Source organism: Stenella coeruleoalba (genome assembly GCF_951394435.1).
Source record: "Stenella coeruleoalba genome assembly, chromosome: 12".
Lineage (NCBI taxonomy): Eukaryota > Metazoa > Chordata > Mammalia > Artiodactyla > Delphinidae > Stenella > Stenella coeruleoalba.
In genome coordinates, this window is record NC_137158.1 from 40,198,899 (window position 1) to 40,219,840 (window position 20,942).

Sequence of the window (20,942 nt, forward strand, 5' to 3'; positions counted from 1 at the left end):
ATTAATAAGTGAGTTTCTAAGACTGCTGGATCTAAGGGCACTATTCAAAAATCAATTGTATTTCTTTATACCAGTAGCTGATACATACTAACGAATGCACATACACTACTGGTGGGAGTGAAGGTTGCACAATCACCTTGGAAAACTGACAATATTCACTAAAGCTGAGTATACTTTTATCCTATGATCAAGCAGTTACTCTTCTAGGCAGTATATATCCAGCAAGAGCATGTGCACATATGTACCAAAACTCATGTGCAAGAATGTTTGTGCCTGCATTATTTGAAAGAGCTAATAACTAGAAGCAACCCAACTGTCCATCAACAGTAGAATGAATCAATAAATTGTGGCATATTCACATTGTGGGTATGATACAACAATCAATAAGCTACAACTACCAAAACATGTGGATGGATGAATCTTGTAAACCATAAAGGAGCCCATTCACAAAAGAATACACACTATATAATTCTACTTATATAAAGCTCCAGAAACAGGCAAAATTCTATGATGCTAGAATCAGGATACTGGTTACCTTTGGAAAGGTAAAAGGGGATACTAAGGGGGCTTCAGAGGTGCTAGTAATGTTCTATTTCTTGATTGAACTGGACACTTATTTGTATACTTTTCTGTATTTGTTATACTTAAATTATAAAAGGCTTAAAAGTATGTATTGAATTTTTATATATCATTGATATCTTAGAAGTAGTATCACATGATTATTTTAAATGAGACTGAAGCAGCTGTCAGAATGTATAGCTGCTTCAGTATGTATATTTGAATGTATAGCTGCCTCAAAAAATAAATAGAGGGCTTCCCTGGTGGCGCAGTGGTTGAAAGTCCGCCTGCCGATGCAGGGGACACCGGTTCGTGCCGGTCCAGGAGGATCCCACATGCCGCGGAGCGGCTGGGCCCGTGAGCCATGGCCGCTGAGCCTGCATGTCCAGAGGCTGTGCTCCGCAGCGGGAGAGGCCACAACATTGAGAGGCCCGCGTACCACACACACACACAAAAATAAATAAATAAATAAATAAATAAATAAATAGATAGATAGATAGATAGATAGATAGAAAGAATTTAAAAAGACATCCCCACCCAGTCTCCCACCCTTTTTTTGGTTCAGTATTTCTTTTGTACTCTTAGTTGTTGTTTACTTATGGAATTGTATTTTTAACAAACAAAATAGTACAGTATGCAGTATAGCTTTTCAGTATTTAAATAGTTATTTCTCTCAGAAATTTTAAGGTATCAAGAAGGATTAAGCTTAGAACTGTGTGTAATATGATCCCAATTTTTCTTTCTGTCTGTCATCATTTCTAGGTGTAAAGGAAAAACTTGGAAGGATATAAGCAATAAGCAAACTTTTTTATGAGAAGGGGGTAAACTTTCTATTTTTATATGTTTGATATTTGAATTTTTTACAATAAGCATGTGTCTCTTCTTTTAGTTTAAAAGGTACAATTTTTAATAATTAAGCAAAAAGATAGATCTTAGCTATTAAAATATTTTATATCCTAGAACTAGAAAAACTCTCAACCTTTTTTCCTTTTATGCTTACTTATTAAAAATGTATAAAACCTAACAGTTGAATACTGTCAAGAAAAACACCAATAATTTAGATCTTTAAATTCCTATTTAATGTCATCACTTAGATAAAACATAAAACTTTGATTTATGTGGTTGGTTTTTTGTTTTTTCTGTTTTTCCAAATTTTCTAGAGTAAGCAATATTACTTTTATAATAGAAGTATTTAAGGGAGGCAAATCTTTATTATTTCAGTCTTTGCTGATGAGGTTAATATGTTGTACTTTTAAAGGATTTTTCTCCACTATATTTATTGTTCTTTTGTTCCAACTGGGAAGGGAAAAGCCAGACTGGAAGCTATAAAAAGTTATTTTGTGAGATGCTGTTTTTCTAATGGTATTATTAAGAATTGCTAAAAATACACACAATAGATCTTGAGGAAAATGCAAACTGTTGGAATACAGTTCTTTTAGTTGCATACTTTTCTTTCCAAAGTCAAAAGCCTTTGACTCATGAATATGCTCCCAAGGGTGAATTAACCTCCCTCCTTTTCCTCCTCAAGTTTCCTAATTGCATTTTTAGCTTGTGTAATTGTATTTGTCCTTTGTATACATAAATATACAAACCATTTTAAAATAAATTCAGTTTGCTGGCTGATTAGTTTTATGCATTTGAATTGGATGGTGGTAAGAGGTCACAGGTCTTGTAAATATCCCTGGAAATTAGGAAATTGCTTAGAGATCAGGCCCTTTTGACTAGATTCATCCTCAACTTGGAAATAAAGTTAGTTTTCACTTTCCTCCACCCTTCTGCACAGTGGTTTGAAGACTCTAGCTTAAGTGAATAAGATCAGAAATTTTGAGGTTTATTTTTCTTTAAAAATATAAACTGAGTGTTAGTATTTTTCAGACAATTAAGGGCTAACATCTAAGGGCTTTGGTTATAGTTCTCATGCTGCTGATTAGGTATTCCTTGGTGGTGATTAGTGAATGTACAAATGCAATCATTCGGTAGAGTTTAATCACTTATATGAGAGAGAAGTTCGTTACCCAGAAGGAGAAATTGAAGCTTGTATAACTTTCATTAGCCTTATTTTTTTAATAGCAAAAAAATAAAGAAGAATAATTTTTGACTAAATTAGGAATATTGAGTAATATAAGATAAATTGTTGTTTAAAAGAAATAGAGAACCTGGGGAAATACACTTAGGTGAATATACTTTTCCACCATGTAGTATATTGTCTGTATTATAGGTAGCTTATGAATAGTTGGCCCTTACCAAACCAGGACAGATTTCCCTCAGAGAGAGAGAGAGAAAGAAATGCTAGCTGAACAAGTGCATCTCCTTCTTTCTTTGCACTGGGTGGCTGAGCCCCACAGTTATAGCAGGGGTCAGGGGAGGAAATGTCTCCTTTCCCAGGTTTCCTACATTAACTTAAAGTTGAGAAGAGAGATGTATAGCTATACCTTTTTTTTTTTTACAGGTCTCTAAGGCAATGGGAGAGTGGAATGCATGTATTTGGGCAATGCTGTATTTCTTTCTGGTGAGATGAGTTAAGGGCCTGAGCCCTGAGGGTAGGTTTGAGCCACTTGGGATGATGAGCTAGGGAGGTGTGGGTGGCTGCTTAGGCCAAGCATTGCACAGTGGCGTGACTCTCTTAGCTTCAGGGGTGGTTCTTCAAATGTGTAGTCAAAAAGCTTAGCTTTGGGCTTCCCTGGTGGCGCAGTGGTTGAGAGTCCGCCTGCCGATGCAGGGGACATGGGTTCATGCCCTGGTCCGGGAGGATCCCACATGCCGCGGAGCGGATAGGCCCGTGAGCCATGGCCACTAGGCCTGCGCGTCCGGAGCCTGTGCTCTGCAACGGGAGAGGCCACGTCAGCGAGAGGCCCGCGTATACTGCAAAAAAAAAAAAAAAAAGCTTAGCTTTGTAGGGTTGGGGATTATTTTATTCTAACCTAATTCACAATTGCTAATATATAAATCAAAATGCTGTAGCTTTTCCAGCCTTCCAGGCCAGTTGGTCTTCACTCCGAGGGTGACCAACTATCCCAGTGTGCCCAGGACTCCCATGGTATTAGTACTGAAAGTGGTGCTTTCAGGAAAAAAATCCTCAGTCTTGGGGAAACCTCTCAGTCTCAGAGGGATGGTTGATCACCCTATTTTACTTCCCTGAGCCCTTAGCAGCCGTAGCATAGGAGGAGGGGAAATGCATTCTCGCTGCCACTGTGTACAATCTCTTCCCTGTAGTACAGATGATGAAGAGCTCTTACATAGCAGTACAACCCAGGATGTAATTTCAGGGAGGAAGAATGTTGCTACATCCCAAGTGTGCCCAGATAGTGCTCTTCTGATTATCTATTGCTGCATAACAAATGACTGCAAAATTTAGAGGCTTAAAATAACACTATTATCTCTTCTGGTTTCTGTGGTTCTGGGATTTGAGAAAATCTCAGCTGACAGTTCTGGCTCCCTCATTATGACAGTGGCTACAACTGGAACAGCTGGAGACCAGTTCAACACCTCTGTCTTCATGTCATCTCAAGGCCTCTCTATGGGCTACTTTAAGCTCTCCTGGTTGCTTTCAGACAGGTGATGCTTACCTGGCAGTTTAGGATTCTGGAGCAAGTATTCTAGCCAACAAGAAAGAAGCTGCCTCAAATGTCACATCAGATATTATTGTATAGCATCATTTTCACCAGAGCCACAGGATTCAAGTGGGGAGCATAGACCCCACTTCTTTTTTTTTTTAAATATTTATCTATTTGTCTGCGCCAGGTCTTAGTTGCAGCACGCGGGATCTTTAGTCATGGCATGCGAAATCTTAGTTGCAGCATGTGGCATCTAGTTCCCTGACCAGGGATCGAACCTGGGCCCCCTGCATTGGAAGTGCTGAGTCTTAGCCACTGGACCACTACGGAAGTCCCTAGACCCTACTTCATGATAGTTAGAAGGTCAACGTCACAACCTGTTGAGATGGAGACATTATTGCAGCCATCTTTGAAAAATATAATCCACCACAATTACCTTAGCTTCCAAATGCAGTTTTTCATTAATAAAAGTAGTAAAGTTGTTAAAATATGGTTTTTCCTCATGAGTTTTCTTAATGCAATTTTTATTTCGAATGAAAACAAAAAGATCAGCCTGTAAATGTTACTTGAATTGTTCTGAGAACTCTTGCTTACCACTGTTCTACTGGAATGAGTGTGTGTGTGTGTGTGTGTGTGTGTGTGTGTGTGTGTGTGTGTGTGTGTGTGTGTGTGTATCTTCCCAAAAAGCCAACTGACCGACATAGGTGTAGTAAAAGTTCATTTGCTTCCATAGTAAGAATTTTAAGGTGTGTGTGTGTGGGGGGGGGAGTTTCTATGCATACATGCACCCCAGAGGATGGAAAGGAAAGAGTAACTGGGAGGAGACAAGGACAGCAGTGGCACAGGACCATTCGGGTTGAACGGAAGCATTCATAGTAGGAAAGAACTCTGAAGACATTGATGGCTGGAGAGGGAGCTAAGGAACAAGGGCAGTGGCTATCATTTAGAAGTGAAGGGCAGGTATACCTATAGCATCACTTTAGAACGATCATTCAGTTTAAAATGTGGATGCTAATGTTCTGATGCAGCTTTCTTAGACTGTCTCCCATTGTGATGCTTAAGACCCATGAGTTATTTTTTCTGATAGCCTCCAGCTTCTCACTTCAGAATAATGGAAATTGGAATTAAAAAAAATCTAATGCGGTTATTTGGGGAATTTGCTGACAGAACAGTTTTAACAAAGTTTGAGGAAGGCATGCTATAAATCTTAATTTTATTAAACTGATATTTTTTGGCTTAATAAATGTTTAATATTGCAACATTTATGATTCTTACATGAGTTCTATTGTTTTGTCCTAAACTCATTATTTTATTGAGGAAAATTTGAAAAATTAAAAAAATATAGGATAGCAGAAAGATTATAATTCTAAGCTACCATTTGTTTAAAAAGATATTTTATGTGTTTGGATTGTAGGAATACTGTAATACTGTCCAGCTAGATTCTGGGATAGATTATCGGAAAAGGGAACTTCCTGCTGCAGGAGAACTCTACTACCTGTAAGTTGTTTTTTAATTTTCATTTTCTAAGTTTAATATCTAATAATTAATCAGGAAAAGATGAGAAAAATAAGCAGGGTAATTATTAGAAAATGAAAGCCTAGTTCTAAAGCCTGTGATTTTTAAAATACAAAATGTTATAATGTTAACTTCTTTAAACTGTGTTTTCTGCCATCCACATTTGCATGATTTATAATGTGTGATTGGTGGAAACCCTAATTAATTTTTTGGGGAGGAGTGATGACAGATGGTTAGAAAATAATGAGTATCCTTTTTAAGAAACTCTAGTATTAAGAGAATATCTTTATTGTGCTCAAGTAATTAATTATTTGTGGACATCTTCTGACAAATGTATCATTTCTGTTCTCTGAAAATTGTGTTTTATTTTGTCAGTCTGTTTGTATTTATCATTGTTGATTGACTTCCATACATAACTATGTAAAATATATATACACAAGTACAACTGGATATATTTTGTCTTTTAAAAGCTCAGACTCGGGCTTCCCTGGTGGCACAGGGATTAAGAATCCTCCTGCCAATGCAGGGTACGTGGGTTCGATCCCTGGCCCAGGAAGATCCCACATGCTACGGAGCAACTAAGCCCGTGCACCACAACTACTGAGCCTGTGCTCTAGAGCCCGTGAGCCACAACTACTGAGCCCACGTGCCACAACTATTGAATCCCGTGTGCCTAGAGCCCGTGCTCTGCAACAAGAGAAGCCACTGCAATGAGAAGCCTGTGCACTGCAATGAAGAGTAGACCCCACTCACCACAGCTAGAGAAAACCCACGCACAGCAATGAAGACCCAATGCAGCCAAACAAAAAATTAATTAATTAATTAATTAATTTAAAAAAAACTCAGACACTCCTGAGTAGGAGCAATTTATAATAATAGATGTGTTCAGCATGTGTAGTTAATGCTGAAAAACAAATATAGTTTGTTTTAAAAATGTCAGTTGTGAGAACCTGAAAAGGAAAAAGTGCTTTACAAATGCAAAGTGTTGTTTAGTGTATGCTGCTAGTGTTGGGCACCTAGTGGGTTCTCAGTAAATAGGTCTGTCTAAGGGCTAATTGTGATTTAACTCAAAGGCATGTTTCTGCTAATTTAAATTTTGATGACAACGTGCATATGAGAGGTTCAGAAAAGTTCTTGTCTCTGCCACCTTGTAAGCAGAAGTACTTTACTGTTTTTGAAGCAGAAATTAGCTAGAAAAATCACATAATTAAAATTGCATACTTTACAGTGTACCAGGGGGACTGTTTCAGTTTATTATTCAGATTCTGATGATTATTATAGGAGGCTCTTCATCTGCCCTTAAGTACTTTGTCTTTAAATACTTTATAATTTTGAAAAATTCTTAGAACACATTTTTTTCTGCTTTAACTTGGACTTTTTCCTCTCCATTTCTTTTATGTTTGTGCTTTCTGGTCTTTTTATTTTTCTGATATTCACAAGATTTCCCTGAAGCTTTGTTACCTATTTCTTGATGTGCCAGATGTATGGTACTTAGAAATTAATTTATTATTATTCCTTTTATTCTTTTTCAACAAGTCCTTGTTCCTTGTTTTCCCACAAAGTATATCCTTATGTGGAAGAATTAAAACATTTTCCTAAAGGGAAGTTCTTTCAGTAAAGATGGTTGCCTGACTCTAAGTCATGAAATTTGTTTCCGGGTGCTAGAGAGGTCTCGGTGGAATTTACAGGAGTTGGAAAGGCTGCTTTTGCTTCAGCAGAGCCACTTTCTCTCTGACCTACTCTGTGTTGCCTCTTCCTCTTCCTGAAAAATGTAATACAGTTCTAACACATCGAAATTCAGGTTTGTACTTTAAACAAGTACTGGAGGAAATCAGAATCTAACAACGTCCCAGAGTCCAGAAAACTAGAATCTACAAAGGCTACTGTGAAACTCTAGAATGGCTTTCTTAAAAATATGTAAATTCTTTAACCTTCAAGGAAAGTAGATTTATTTATTTTATTTTTAATTTTTATTTTATTTATTTATTTATTTTTGGCTGTGTTGGGTCTTCGTTGCTGTGTGCAGGCTTTCTCTAGTTGCGGCGAGCAGGGGCTACTCTTCGTTGCAGTGCACGGGCTTCTTGCGGTGGCTTCTCTTGTTGCGGAGCATGGGCTCTAGGAGCGTGGGCTTCAGTTGTTGCGGCACGCGGGCTTCAGTAGTTGTGGCTCGCAGGTTCTAGAGCTCAGGCTCAGTAGTTGTGGTGCACAGGCTTAGTTGCTCCGCGGCACGTGGGATCTTCCTGGACCAGGGCTGAAACCCGTGTCCCCTGCATTGCAAGCAGATTCTTAACCACTTTGCCACCAGGGCAGTCCTAGGAAAGTAGATTTATTTATGAATTTAACATCAAAAGAGCTTTATCATAGTCTGATAATCAAGAATATAGAGCCTGGGGGCACACCTCAGAGGGAAAGCAGATACGTGTGCCTGAGGAGAATTAGGAATTAAAGTCATCTCAGAAGTGGGAAAATAGTATTAGATACCCAGATGGGATGCTAGGGATGTCATTTGTATTGTTTCACATGAGCCCTTGGGTAGAACTTCTTTCATGAAAGAGTAAAAGAAAAGTTCCTTGGGTCATGTTAACATTTCTGATTTAATTAGGTTTCGTTTTATCTTGTTCCTATAGGAAAACATTACTTTCCCCTCTATAACAGATTTTAATGTGCCATGCTATATATTGCCCGATTAAAGCATGTATTTCTCTTTATTACCCTCTGCCTAAACATCTGGAATTGGTTCCTGAATATACAAGTCTTGACTACTCCCTTTGTCAATCTCACTGGCACCCCAACTAAAAAAAAGAAAAGCAAAATTCTAGCTTCCCTCTAGGGGAACATCACGCATTATCTCAGAATTTCATATATGCAGAATCCCATATATGATATTTAATTAAATAGAAATAGTCATTAATTCAGTATTTTATTAGTCTAACTTTCCAAAAGCCAATCTAAAATGTCCCAAAACATAATTCATATAATATCAAGAATTACCAGAGATTTAAAAAACTGCTCCAAAATTTGGCATGGAACAATTTCTATAGTTCATAATATTGTCTGAGTTACACAAGAACTAATTCATACAAGCCATTGTATGTTTGTATGTAATCTATTTCAGTTGTAGTTTTATATCACATTAAATTTAGAAATCCTAGAGTACCTTTATAAATAAGTTCCAGTTGCTTTTGGCTCATCCCAAGAAGTTTTTAATCTCACATAAAACTAACTCAAAAGAGAATTTAAATTTAGCATGTTGTAAGCCACAGAGCTTGAGTGCAAAAATCCAAACTTCTGCATAGATTAAAACATCCCATGGTTCTCCAGTTTTTCATTCTGTGGCACCTGATCTCCTCAGAGGTGAGCACAAAGTCATTTTCTTACTGGTTTCTTGGCGGATTGGGCTCAGTAAGATTCCCCATGAGTGGACTATGGTTTGCCAAAATCCATACAGGTCAACCAAACACTGGGCTTCTTGTTTGCACTTGGGCGGAGACTTGGACCAGTAATTTATTTTGAATTACGTGGTGTTTGCCAAAGGAGGCCCCATCCCGTGCCTTCCAGAGAATTTAACTGCTTCAGATTAGCTCTCTACTATGGGGCTGGTGACACTAGAGGTTATCATTTTATATATGCAACAATGAGCATCTCTTTTCTGACAGGAAACACCACTGCCGAGGGGTCCATGGGATGCTGCCCCAGACCATTTTGCTGTAAATTCTGTGAAGGGTTATGTTTTCCTGGAAAGAGGAAGTCAGGTCACCTTGGACTCACCCTCACTCTCTGTCTCTTTTCCTTTTTCATTCAGGAGCTGAGTAGTGCAGGTTCTTTTTTTCTACTAAAAAGAAGGAAGGAAGGAAGTTGAGGAGAGGTTTCCTATTCAAGCACCATATCTCCACCATACTCACATACAAACACCCTACCCCCAACATAGAAGCCATGGCCTCAGTGGAATATTTTAAACTGAACCAAAAGGGGTAGAGGGAGGTGTTGGGCCTTGGATTTGATTTTACCCTACTTATGAAGTAATAGCTTTGCCTGTATTATTTCATGAATGCTGGCAGAAGACACAAGAAACCTGCGTCAGAGACAAAGGATTTTATTACTCTAGGCACAGATAGCATGTTGTGTCAGTTCCCTCCTTGCTCCAGAGTCCCGTTAGGGAAGGGAAGAGGAGTTTTGCTGAGGGCGCAGATGGATGCCTGCATAGGCAGTGAGTTGTGTTACAGGAGAGGAACTCTGAGTTTGGGGAATGTACCAATTTATAGTCAGAAGTAAGCAAGACTGCTTTTTTCCCAAGGGAGATGTTGCCTCATCCCTCAAGGTTTCTCGTTGCAAATACACTTTAAGAAATGGTTAGGGCCTTGCATTCTTGGCATACTTGGCAAGAATGTGGGTGAGTGAGAGACCCAGGGATAACTGTCTCTCCTCACAGGGGACATTTATCAGACTTTTAACCTTAAAGAAGCCAGACTTTCTCCCTTTATTTCATTTGGCTCCTATCCACCAAAGTCATCCACCACTTCAACAAAATTATATCTGAATGGGTTATTCAGTTATTTAATCCCTCAATTAAATTGTCTCAAGACCATTTCAATTCCATGTATATGGGGACTACGGATCATACTGAAATGATGAAAAATATATGTTACAACTTTTCAGACAGAGACCAAATAGTCACATTTTCTTACCTGGCTAACATAGTACATGTATTCATCCATCTTTTTTTTTTTTTTTTTTTTTTTTTTGCTGTACGCGGGCCTCTCACTGTTGTGGCCTCTCCCGTTGTGGAGCACAGGCTCCGGACGCGCAGGCTCAGCAGCCATGGCTCACGGGCCCAGCTGCTCCGCGGCATGTGGGATCTTCCCGGACCGGGGCACGAACCCATGTCCCCTGCATCGGCAGGCGGACTCTCAACCACTGCGCCACCAGGGAAGCCCTTCATCCATCTTTTGAACAGTTTTAAGGAATTTCTTTTACTAATGGAAACTTCATGTCTCAAGTACTCTTAATTTTCCACTTGGGAAACATCTATTCCAAATAGGAAATTACTTCTAAGAATGTATCTTTGAACACCATTTAAAAAAAAAAAGTTTGCTGGCTAAAAACACACAGCTTCAAGGTACAGCTCTGTTTTAGAAGAAAGGTCTGTGAAAACAAAGACTGGAACTCATGCATGTTACAACTTACTTCCCCACAATTAAAAATTTCTTGTTTTTTGCTTGTGATATTCCCTACACATACTACCCTGCCCCCAACTGGAACAACCATTGATGAAAATTTAAAACATTTCTTAGCTTGTTTGTCATATCTTCTCATCCCTAAAACTTTGACAGAGATCTGTCTTCTGCCTGGAACGTTGCCACCTTCTGGTTCAGCAGAGTCTCTAGGGCATCTTGGGACCTTCTCCTCATCCCCCATCATTACCATTCCAGGTGTTTCTGCCCCAGACATTGGAATCTGCAGTTTCAGTCTTAGTTTTTCTCACCAGAGTACCAGCCCAGTCATTTCCTATTTCAGTTCCCACTGAAGAACCTCTGAAACACCTGCCAATAGAAGCAACTTGAAAATTGTTAAGTCTGGCTCTCTTCCTTTTATTTTTAAAATTTTTATTTATGTATGTATGTGTGTGTGTATGTATGGCTGTGCTGGGTCTTCGTTGCTGCCCATGGGCTTTCTCTAGTTGTGGCGAGCGGGGGCTACTCTTCGTTGCAGTGTGTGGGCTTCTCATTGCGGTGGCTTCTCTCGTTGTGGAGCACGGGCTCTAGGCACGCAGGCTTCAGTAGTTGTGGCACGCGGGCTTAGTTGCTCCACGGCATGTGGGATCTTCCTGGACCAGGGCTCAAACCCATGTTCCCTGCATAGGCAGGCGGATTCTTAACCACTCTGCCACCAAGGAAGTCCCCCCTTCCTTTTAGACTGTGATTTGTTTCAGTTCCATGGACTAGGCTGCCCAGGGTCCCTGCATAGGTTAGGCTGTGTGCATAACCCCATTGAAACAGTCGATCTCTGGTCACCTACACCAAAGTTTTTATGGACTGATGCCAAACATGGGCCTGCTATACTTTCCCTTCAGTTCCCTGAATTCTCTCATGTGTCTTTTAGAGTCTTCTCCATTCATATCAGTCCTACTTCTGACACTAGTGCATGGTGTCACAGTGGAGCCATGATGGTATTGAAGAGAAGATACCATACAGGTAAACAATGTGAAATTTATTTGGCAGCAAAAGACACAGAAACGTATCCATATGGAGACAGTTGAGTAAAACAGAAGACAGCATAGCATATTCTCATTGGAAGTTTAAGTTTTGCTGGCCTGTGAAGCTGACATATAGCACCTGATCAGGACGAGGATCCCAACAGGTCATGTTTATCATTCTTGGGTGAGTGGTTTAGAGAGACTCTGGCTATGTGCCTGCCTGCTTACTGGGTACAATTACCAGGTACAAACCCCAGGACATGCCTGAATGTTCACTGTCAATCAGTGTGAACGAAAGGTCAGTTTCCCATTCTTCAACAATACCAGACTAGGCCTTCCCGAAGTCTGTTCCTCAGAGGGTGGGGAACAGGATTTCTGCCTCTGGTAATTAGAGAAACTAGTTTCGTGAGGTTCAGACTGTTGATCTGGTTAATTCTTAAGTCTGGGGAAGGGAAGAAGACTGTTGGGGACATTTTTGACATTTACAGATTAAATCTTATTCTTAGCATCATGACATGGAACATATAGGTTTATCTACTTAGTCATAAGCATAGTCAAAAACTAAAATATTTACAGATAAAATAATACAGTGTATGGGATGTGCTTTAAAATAAGCCAGGGTGGGAGAATTAAGGGGAGGTATAGTTGAAGCAAGATTGGCCATCTATTGAGTGGGTGATTGTTACATCAGGTTTATTATACTGTTGTCTTTACATGTATATATGTGTGAAATTTTCCACAATAAAAAGTTTTTTTTTAAAAAGATACAAATCTCTATTTTTTTTCCGGATTATGCTAGCTAGAGTTTTATTAGTTCTATTCATCTTCTCAAAGAAACAGCTTTGTTTTATTCTCTCTGTTGCTTTATGTTTTATATTTTATTGATTTCTTTTCATTTTGTCGATAGTTTCCTTTGCTGTGGAAAAGCTTTTAAATCTAAATAGATCCCATTTGTTTACTTTTATTTCCTTTGCTTTAGAGGACAGATCCAAAAAAATATTGACAAGATTTATGTCAAAGTGTGTTTGGCCAGTTTTCTTCTAGGAGTTTTATGGTTTCTGGTCTTACATTTAGGTCTTTAATCCATTTTGAGTTTATTTTTATGTATGACATAAGAAAATGTTCTAATTTCATTCTTTTACATACTTTGCCTATTTTTAAATTGGGTCATTTGTCTTTTTATTGTTGAATTTTAAGTGTTCTTTATGTATTCTAGATACAAGTTCCATGTCAGATACATGATTTGCAAAAATATTCTCACATTCTTTTTTTTTTTTTATTTTGTTGATGGTGTCCTTTGAAGCACAAAACTTTTAAATTTTAATGAGGTCCAATTTATTTTTTCTTTTGTTGCTTATGCTTTTGGTGTCACATTTGAGAAACTATTGCCTAATCCAAGGTCACAATGATTTATGCCTATGTTTTCTTCCAAGAGTTTTATAGTTTTAGCTCTTATATTTAGGTATTTGGTTAATTTCAAGTTATTTTTATATGTGGTGTGAGGTAGTGGTCTATCTTCTTTCTTTTGCATGTGGATATCTAGCTGCCTCAGCACTATTTGTTGAAAAGACTATTCTTGCCTTACTGAATTGTATTGACCCCCTTTTTGAAAATCAACTGACTGTAAATGTAAAGGGTTATTTCTGGTCTCTCAATTATTATATTCCATTGATCTATTTGTCTAACTTTATGTCAATACCACACTGTCTTGATTGCCATAACTTTGTTCTAAGTTTTGAAATTAGGAAGTGTGAGTCCTCCAACTTTGTTTTGTTTTGTTGTGTGTTCAAGATTGTTTTGGCTATTCTGGGTCCTTTGAATTTCCGTATGAATTTTAGGATCAGCTTGTCAAGTTCTACAAAGAAGCCATCTGGAGTTTTGATGGGGATTGTGTTGAATTTGCAAATCACATTGGGGATTACAATATGAAGTCTTCAGATCCATGAACATGTAATGTTTTATTCGTTTTCTAGGGCTGCCATACAAAGTACTGCTAACTGATATCTTAGAAAGCAGAAATTTATTCTCTCATTCTGGAGGCTAGAAGTCTGAAATCAAAGTGTTGGCAGTTTGGTTCTTTCTGGGCAGTATGGACAATCTGCTCCCTGCTTCTGGTGGAGTTCTTTGGCTTGTAGGTGCATTGCTCTAGTCTCTGCCTTTAGCTTCATATGCTATTTTCCGTGTGTGTGTGTGTGTGTGTGTGTGTGTGTGTGTGTGTGTGTTTCCAAATTTCCTCTTCATATAAGGACACCAGTTATCATGTTAGGGACAACTCTAATCCAGTATGACCTCATCTAAGCTGAATTACATTTGCAAAGACCCTATTTCAAAATAAGGTCCCATTCACAGGTATTGGGAGCTAGTACTTTAACATCTTTTTGGAGGACACAATTCAACTCATAACAGCTGTTTTTCCATTTAGTTTGGTCTTCTTTAATTCCTTTCAACAATGTTATATAGTTTTCAGTGTATAAAATTTGCAATTCTTTTGTTAAATTTATTCATAAACATTTTATTCTGTTTTAAACTAGTGTAAATTGAATTGTTTTCCTAATTTCCTTTTTGGTTTGTTCATTGCTACTGTATAGCAATGTAATTGATTTTTTTAAAAACATCTTTATTGGAGTATAATTGCTTTACAATGGTGATTGTAATCGATTTTTGTGTATTGATCTTGTAACCTGAAACCTTGCTAAACTTGTTTATTAGTTCTAATAGTTCCTAGTAGATTTCTTAGGATTTTCTAAATATAAGATCATATCATCTGGGAATAGAGATAGTTTACTTCTCCCTTTTCAATCTGAAAGCCTTTTATTTATTTTTCTTGCCTAAATTTCCTGTCTAGAACCTTCAGTGAAATGTTGAATAGAAGTGGTATATTCTATCATAGAGAGTGGACATCCTTGACTTATTCCTGAGCTTGGGGGAAAGACTTCAGTCGTTCACCATTAATTATGATGTTAGCTCTGGGTTTTCCTTAGATGCCCTTTATTAGATTAAGGACATTCCCTTCTATTCCTAGTTTTTGAGTGTTTTTATCATGAAAGGGTGTTGGATTTTGTCAAATGCATTTTCTGTTTCTATTGAGATGATCATGTGGTTTTTGTCCATTATCCTATTGATTGATATGGTGTATTTTATTTATTGATTTTTGGATTTTAAATCAGTCTTGCATTTCTGGGATAAATCTCTCTTGGTTGTGGTGTATAATACTTTTTATATATTGCTGGACTCAGTTTGCTAGCATTTTGTTGAGGATTTTTGTGTTTATACTCATGAGAGATATTTGTCAGTAGTTTTCTTTTTGGTGGTGTCTTTGTCTGATTTTGCTATCAAGGTAATACTGGCCTCATAGAATGAGTTTTGAAGAGATCCCTCCTCTTCTGTTCAGATTTTATCTTTTTTCTTGAGTTGGCTTCAGTGGTTTGCGTCCTTCTAGGAATTTGCCCATTTTATCCAAGTTATCTAATTTGTTGGTACACAGTTGTTAATAGTATTCCCTTATAATTCTTTTTATTTCTATAAGGTTGGTAGTAATGTCCTCTCTTTCATCCCTGATTTTAGTAATTTTAGTTTTCTCTTTTTTTCTTAGTCCATTTAGCTAAATGTTTGTCCATTTTATTCAGTTTTTCAAAGAACTAACTTTTGGTTTTATTGATTTGCTGTATTATTTTTCTATTCTTTATTTCATGAATTTCCACTCTAATCCTTATTATTTCCTTCCTTCCACTTGTTTTAGGTTAATTTTATCTTTGTCCATGGTCTTATGATAGAAGTTAGGTTGTTGGTTTGAGACTTTTCTTCTCTTTTAATGTAGGCATTTATAACTATAAATTTCCCTATAAGCACTACTTTTGCTGCATCTCATGAGTTTTGGTATGTTATGTCTTCATTTTCATTGTCTCAAAGTATTTTCTAATTTTCCTTTAGATTTCTTTTTTTGACCTGTTGGTTATTTAGGAGTGTGCTGTTTAATTTCCACATATTTGTGAATTTCCCAAATAACTGTCTGTCACCAATTTCTAATTTCACTCTACTGTGATTAGAGAACATTCTTTGTATAATTTCAATTCTTTTTAATTTATTTAAGCCTGTTTTATGGCCTAGGATATGATCTTTCTTTGAGAATGTTCCATGTGCATTTGAGAAAATGTATATTCTGTGGTTATTGAGTGGAGTGTTTATATAGATGTCTGTTAGTCTAATTTGTGTATAGTGTAGTTCAAGTCTTATTATTTCCTGTTGATCTTCTCCCTAGTTGTTCTATCCATTATTGAAAGTTGGATATTGGAGTCCCCAACTATTACTGTTGCATTGTCTGTTTCTCCCTTAAGTTATGTCAGTTTTTGCTTCATGAATTTTGAGGGCTCTGTTTCTAGGCACATATATGTTTGTAATTGTTATATCATCCTGATGGATTGATACTTTTATCATTATAAAATATTCCTTTTAGTCTCTAATCACATTTTTGTTGTTGTTTTAAAGTCTGTTTTGTCTGATATTAGTAGTGGTTGCTTTTCTCATGATGTATCTTTTTTTCATCCTTTTACTTTCAACCTATTTGTATCTTTGAACCTAAAGCTATCTCCTGTAGATAGCATATAGTTGGAACTAGCTTTTTTTATCCAGTCTACCAATCTCTGCCTTTTGATTAAATTGTTTAATTCATTCACAAATTATGTTATTATTAATATAATTGGATTTACATCTGCTGTTTTATTTTTCATTTTCTTTATGTTTCATGACTTTCTTGTTTCTCTGTTCTTCCTTTACTGATTTCTTTTACATTAAGTGAATATTTTTAGTGTAATATTTTCATCCTTTTAATGATTGTTTTCCCTTATATTTTTTGTCATTTTTTAGTGAAGAACTTTTATCTCTATGAGAAGTATAAAGTTTCATTCAGACTGAAATGTCTCAAATTCAAAATGAAGCAATGCATGTTGCTGTATGTTTTGATAATTAAAATATCAGTAATGGTAATGAAACTTTACCCTAAGACCACCAGTAGGGAAAAGGTCTCTATGGTGGGAAAATATAGTTGATTCTCAAAAGTAGATACACAATAGTATCTTTGTCATAAGAACTCCTGTTGATATTTTATCAATGAGTAAGGCTCTGTGACATTGCAGTCTTACAACTGTATATTAGTAAAATACAACAGTAAGAGTTTTCTGCTTTATGTACTATAGGGCATAGTCAGGTAGGCCATTTATTATGTCTCTTAAAAATCACAAAATTATCCTATTTGACATAATTTAGATGTACATTTAAATACTAATCTTATATTAACACAAGGACTGCTGAATTAAAAATTAATTTCAAGGATTTGAAACTATTTGAAACACCACCTAAAAAGTGGGAAAGCGCGAAAGAAGTCCATCTTGTATATATTTTGGTATCAGTTTCCATCAGTCAGCTCAGCACACCTTTTATCTTCTATTCCTTTATTGAACTGTAATTTGACAATAGCATGTTACAGTGTTTGTTTTCCAGCAGGCCAGACAGAACCAGAATAGAGCTGGCTCACCATTTCCAGCTAAACACATTGACAAAGTATTCAATTATATGACTGTACTCATCTAGTAAAGTATAAATAAGCTATATATACAACATGTACATGAGTAGATAATATATATACTTATACATAGAAAGTTGCTAAATTTCCTTAGAATTCTTGTCTTGTTATTTCATCTTCAAATATATCACATTTATAACTAAAAATCTTCAACATAAGTAAAGCTGATCTGGCAGAAGTCCTATATCTTTAGTTAGTTTTGCTGTGTACCTTTTTTATACCTATTAAAACTCCCTGGCCTCTCTTTCTGAGGTGGATGTGACTACCTTCTTCACCTAAAGAGGAGTTACAGATTCTTACTCTCCAGCTTCTTCTTCATTTTTATTGTTGTTGTTTAAAATATTTAATCATTGTAGCCTTTCTGAAATTTTATGAAAAATAATTATTTTCAGATCTACCAAGTTGCAATTTTACATGTTACACCACTGATTTATTTGGGGGGAATGCAATATATAGATTTAGTAGAAATTTTATGTAGAGTTTGGGGCTGAGAAAGGGGGAGGTGATTAAGGTCTGGAATTTGAGAGCTAAAGGTGCTAGATCCCGCTTGCTGCATTATGCATAGGTCAAGATTAATGGAACCAGTTAAGTTACTCTCCAGGTGATTGAGAAGGGTGGGAAATTTAGAGACTGAAATGGATCTCTGAACAGTCAATTAAGCCTTTGAGTGATTGAGAAGAAGATAAATACTAGGACAAAATCCATCCTAACAACTGGTTCTGTTATGTAAAACAAACCTACAGTATTTGAAATGCAACCAAGTCCGTTTTATATTAAGGCGAGTATAAACCAACTTAATCTTAGACCTGCCTCCAGCCCCAGATTATGTTTGGTATGAGCACAAAGAGCTGTACAGCATGAATGCACAAGGAATCAGTAGAGTGAGAAGGCTCACTGCCAGGGAAGTTTGGCACAAGAACTCTAAGAGGAAGGGGAAATTTCTCCCTCGTTGAATCAACTTTGGCTCTCTGGAATAGAGAACATGGAGAGAGAGGGACCAAGGAAAGCCAACCCTATTCTACTTGTTGATACCTTAACAAGCTGTTGATTTATAAAAGGGGATAAAGGGGTAAAGTGTGGGTAGCATTCTGTTCCTCTGAGTCAATCCTAATGAAGTAGGAGGTTCTTGAAGAAATTAATTTCCATTTAAATTCATGTGTGACCCTCTTCTAGAAACCTCCACTTGTTTTGGAATTTTTGTAGAGAATTTCAAATGATTCAGCAACAATAAGGTCTTTTTTGACATATTCTATTTCTTGAGTGTAAGTCTTATGTTGAATGCCTTATTTCAGCTATAGAAATTTTCTCAAAATTGAAATGACTGATTACTTTCCTCTCCGTTTACTAATTTATTATGGAATAATAAATCATGATTCTTATACTTCCGAAGCAGTCAGGCTTTTAATCCAGGGTACTGTACTCCAGGATTCCTATGCCAAATTTCCTGGCAACGAAACAGTGGTCGATTCCAGGGCTTTTCTGACTTAAAGACAGAGTAGTTCTACTCAACAGAAAATGGAAACTTGCCCCTCCAGTGCAGTTTCTGAGCTTAACAAAAGGTGACAGAAGCAATGAAATGGGTGGATTTTACCCAGACCATTTAGAACAAAGGAAAAAGAGTCTGTGCTCTGCTTGGGCCCCTCACACTCTGCCCCCCAACAAAAAGCATTTGAAAAGAGTGATTCTGCTTCTTCTTCAGAATGACTTTTAATTCTCTTACCATGGTCACCTTTTGATTATCTGTGAGCAGATTATTTTCTTTTTTTTTTTTAATTTTTATTGGAGTATAGTTGCTTTACAATGTTGTGTTAGTTTCTACTGTACCGCAAGGTGAATCAGCTATACGTATACATATATCCCCTCTTTTTTGGATTTCCTTCTCACTTAGGTCACCACAGAGCATTGAGTAGAGTTCCCTGTGCTATGCAGTATGTTCTCTTTAGTTATCTATTTTATACATAGTATCAATAGTGTTTATATGTCAATCCCAGTCTCCCAATTCATCATCCGGTATTCATGGATACCGGTCCCCTTGGTATCCATACGTTTGTTCTCTACATCTCTGTCTCTTTTTCTGCTTTGTAAATAAGATCATCTATACCAGTTTTTTCAGATTCCACATATATGCGTTAATATATGATATTTGTTTTTTATTTTGCATCTTATCTGCTCTACATAGCATCCAACTGGTGGGGCAGTTACCCAGAATTAAAGTCCCTTAAATTCTTTATCCCTACTCACTTGTAGGAGCTTATGTTTCTGTCTCCCCTCATGAGAGAAAAGGGGATACATCTAAGCATCTAAGCTTAATTCCTGTATTTTTTCCTGATCATTTTGATGCTACTCAAGGCACTCTTCCTTAAGATATGGCTCTGTGGTTAAAATTGAACTACACAAAGCTAAGCAGAACATGTTCTTCCATCCATGTGACATGATATTCTTGTAGCCCCAGAAGAAAACTCTGAATTTATCTCCCCTTTTACATTAAAAAATCATGTTTAATTTAGTGCCCTCTTTAGGCTGTAGCTTTTCCATGCAACTGCCTTTGACTACCAGGCTTTATCCCCCCCTCAGTTTTATTGGTTAGGCTGAAATATTTTTCAAGTATGTTTATAATTTTCAGTTATGTTTATAATTATAATGTGATAATTATAATCACTGTATTTTTGTATAATCTATATCCTTTTGTGGTTTTTGTACATTCGTTTTCTGAATATACCTGTTGCCAACCTTGGGTTGTATGTTCCAAACTTGATTTTTTTTTTTTGAAACTAGCTGACCCTCATCCCTTTTTAGAGTTTCACAGACATGGTTGTATTTCTGGGTATAGATTTTTAGTGTAAGGTAATGCTGCTGTCTTTTTAAATAGTTTCACTGGAAAACTGACAAGAGAGCCCTGGAGTTGCAGACTCACTGCTGTCACTCTAGTTTTTCTCCATTATAAGTGAATCACCACCACCACCACCAGCCCCATTTTGAAGTTAAAGGCATTTTCTCTGGCTGAAATTTTTACAATAAAGTTGCATTCTTGAAATTTCCTACTTAAAGAAGTCCAGAGATCTTAGGTGTTTTTTTTTTTTTTTTTTTTTTTGCGGTACGGGGGCCTCTCACTGTTGTGGCCTCTCCCGTTGTGGAGCACAGGCTCCGGACGCGCAGGCTCAGCGGCCATGGCTCACGGGCCCAGCCGCTCCGCGGCATGTGGGATCCTCCCGGACCGGGGCACGAACCCGTGTCCCCTGCATCGGCAGGCGGACTCTCAACCACTGCGCCACCAGGGAAGCCCCTTAGGTGTTTTTAAGAATAGATTTACAAATTTTCATGTATATCATAGTGACATTTTACCAAGAAAATGCTTCTGGATTAACTTGCATTGATTGTATTTTTATTCCATTTCCAAAAATGATTTGCAGCAACTTAGATTAAAATTATTTATCATGCCTTCACCATAATCACTAAAATGGAAGAGATGGAAAATACAACGTATTGGCAAGGATGTGGAACAAGTAGAATTTCTTGTACACTGCAAGTGAGAGAGTAAATTGCT

General features: G+C 37.2%; 1 protein-coding gene across 6 annotated transcripts in view; it reads left to right on the forward strand.

Annotated features, from left to right (window-relative positions):
• AFG1L (AFG1 like ATPase) overlaps positions 1 to 20,942 on the forward strand; it is a gene marked incomplete at its 5' end in the record, with an annotated part of 226,328 nt that overhangs the window by 144,275 nt on the left and 61,111 nt on the right. For 5 of the 6 annotated variants that reach the window (XM_079939409.1, XM_079939411.1, XM_079939408.1 and 2 more), the window contains 2 exons: positions 3,008 to 3,067; positions 5,527 to 5,609. In XM_079939409.1, coding sequence (XP_079795535.1) covers positions 3,008 to 3,067; positions 5,527 to 5,609 — 143 coding nt within the window. The remainder of the gene's footprint in view (positions 1 to 3,007; positions 3,068 to 5,526; positions 5,610 to 20,942) is intronic. The other variant, XM_079939407.1, reaches the window with a different exon arrangement.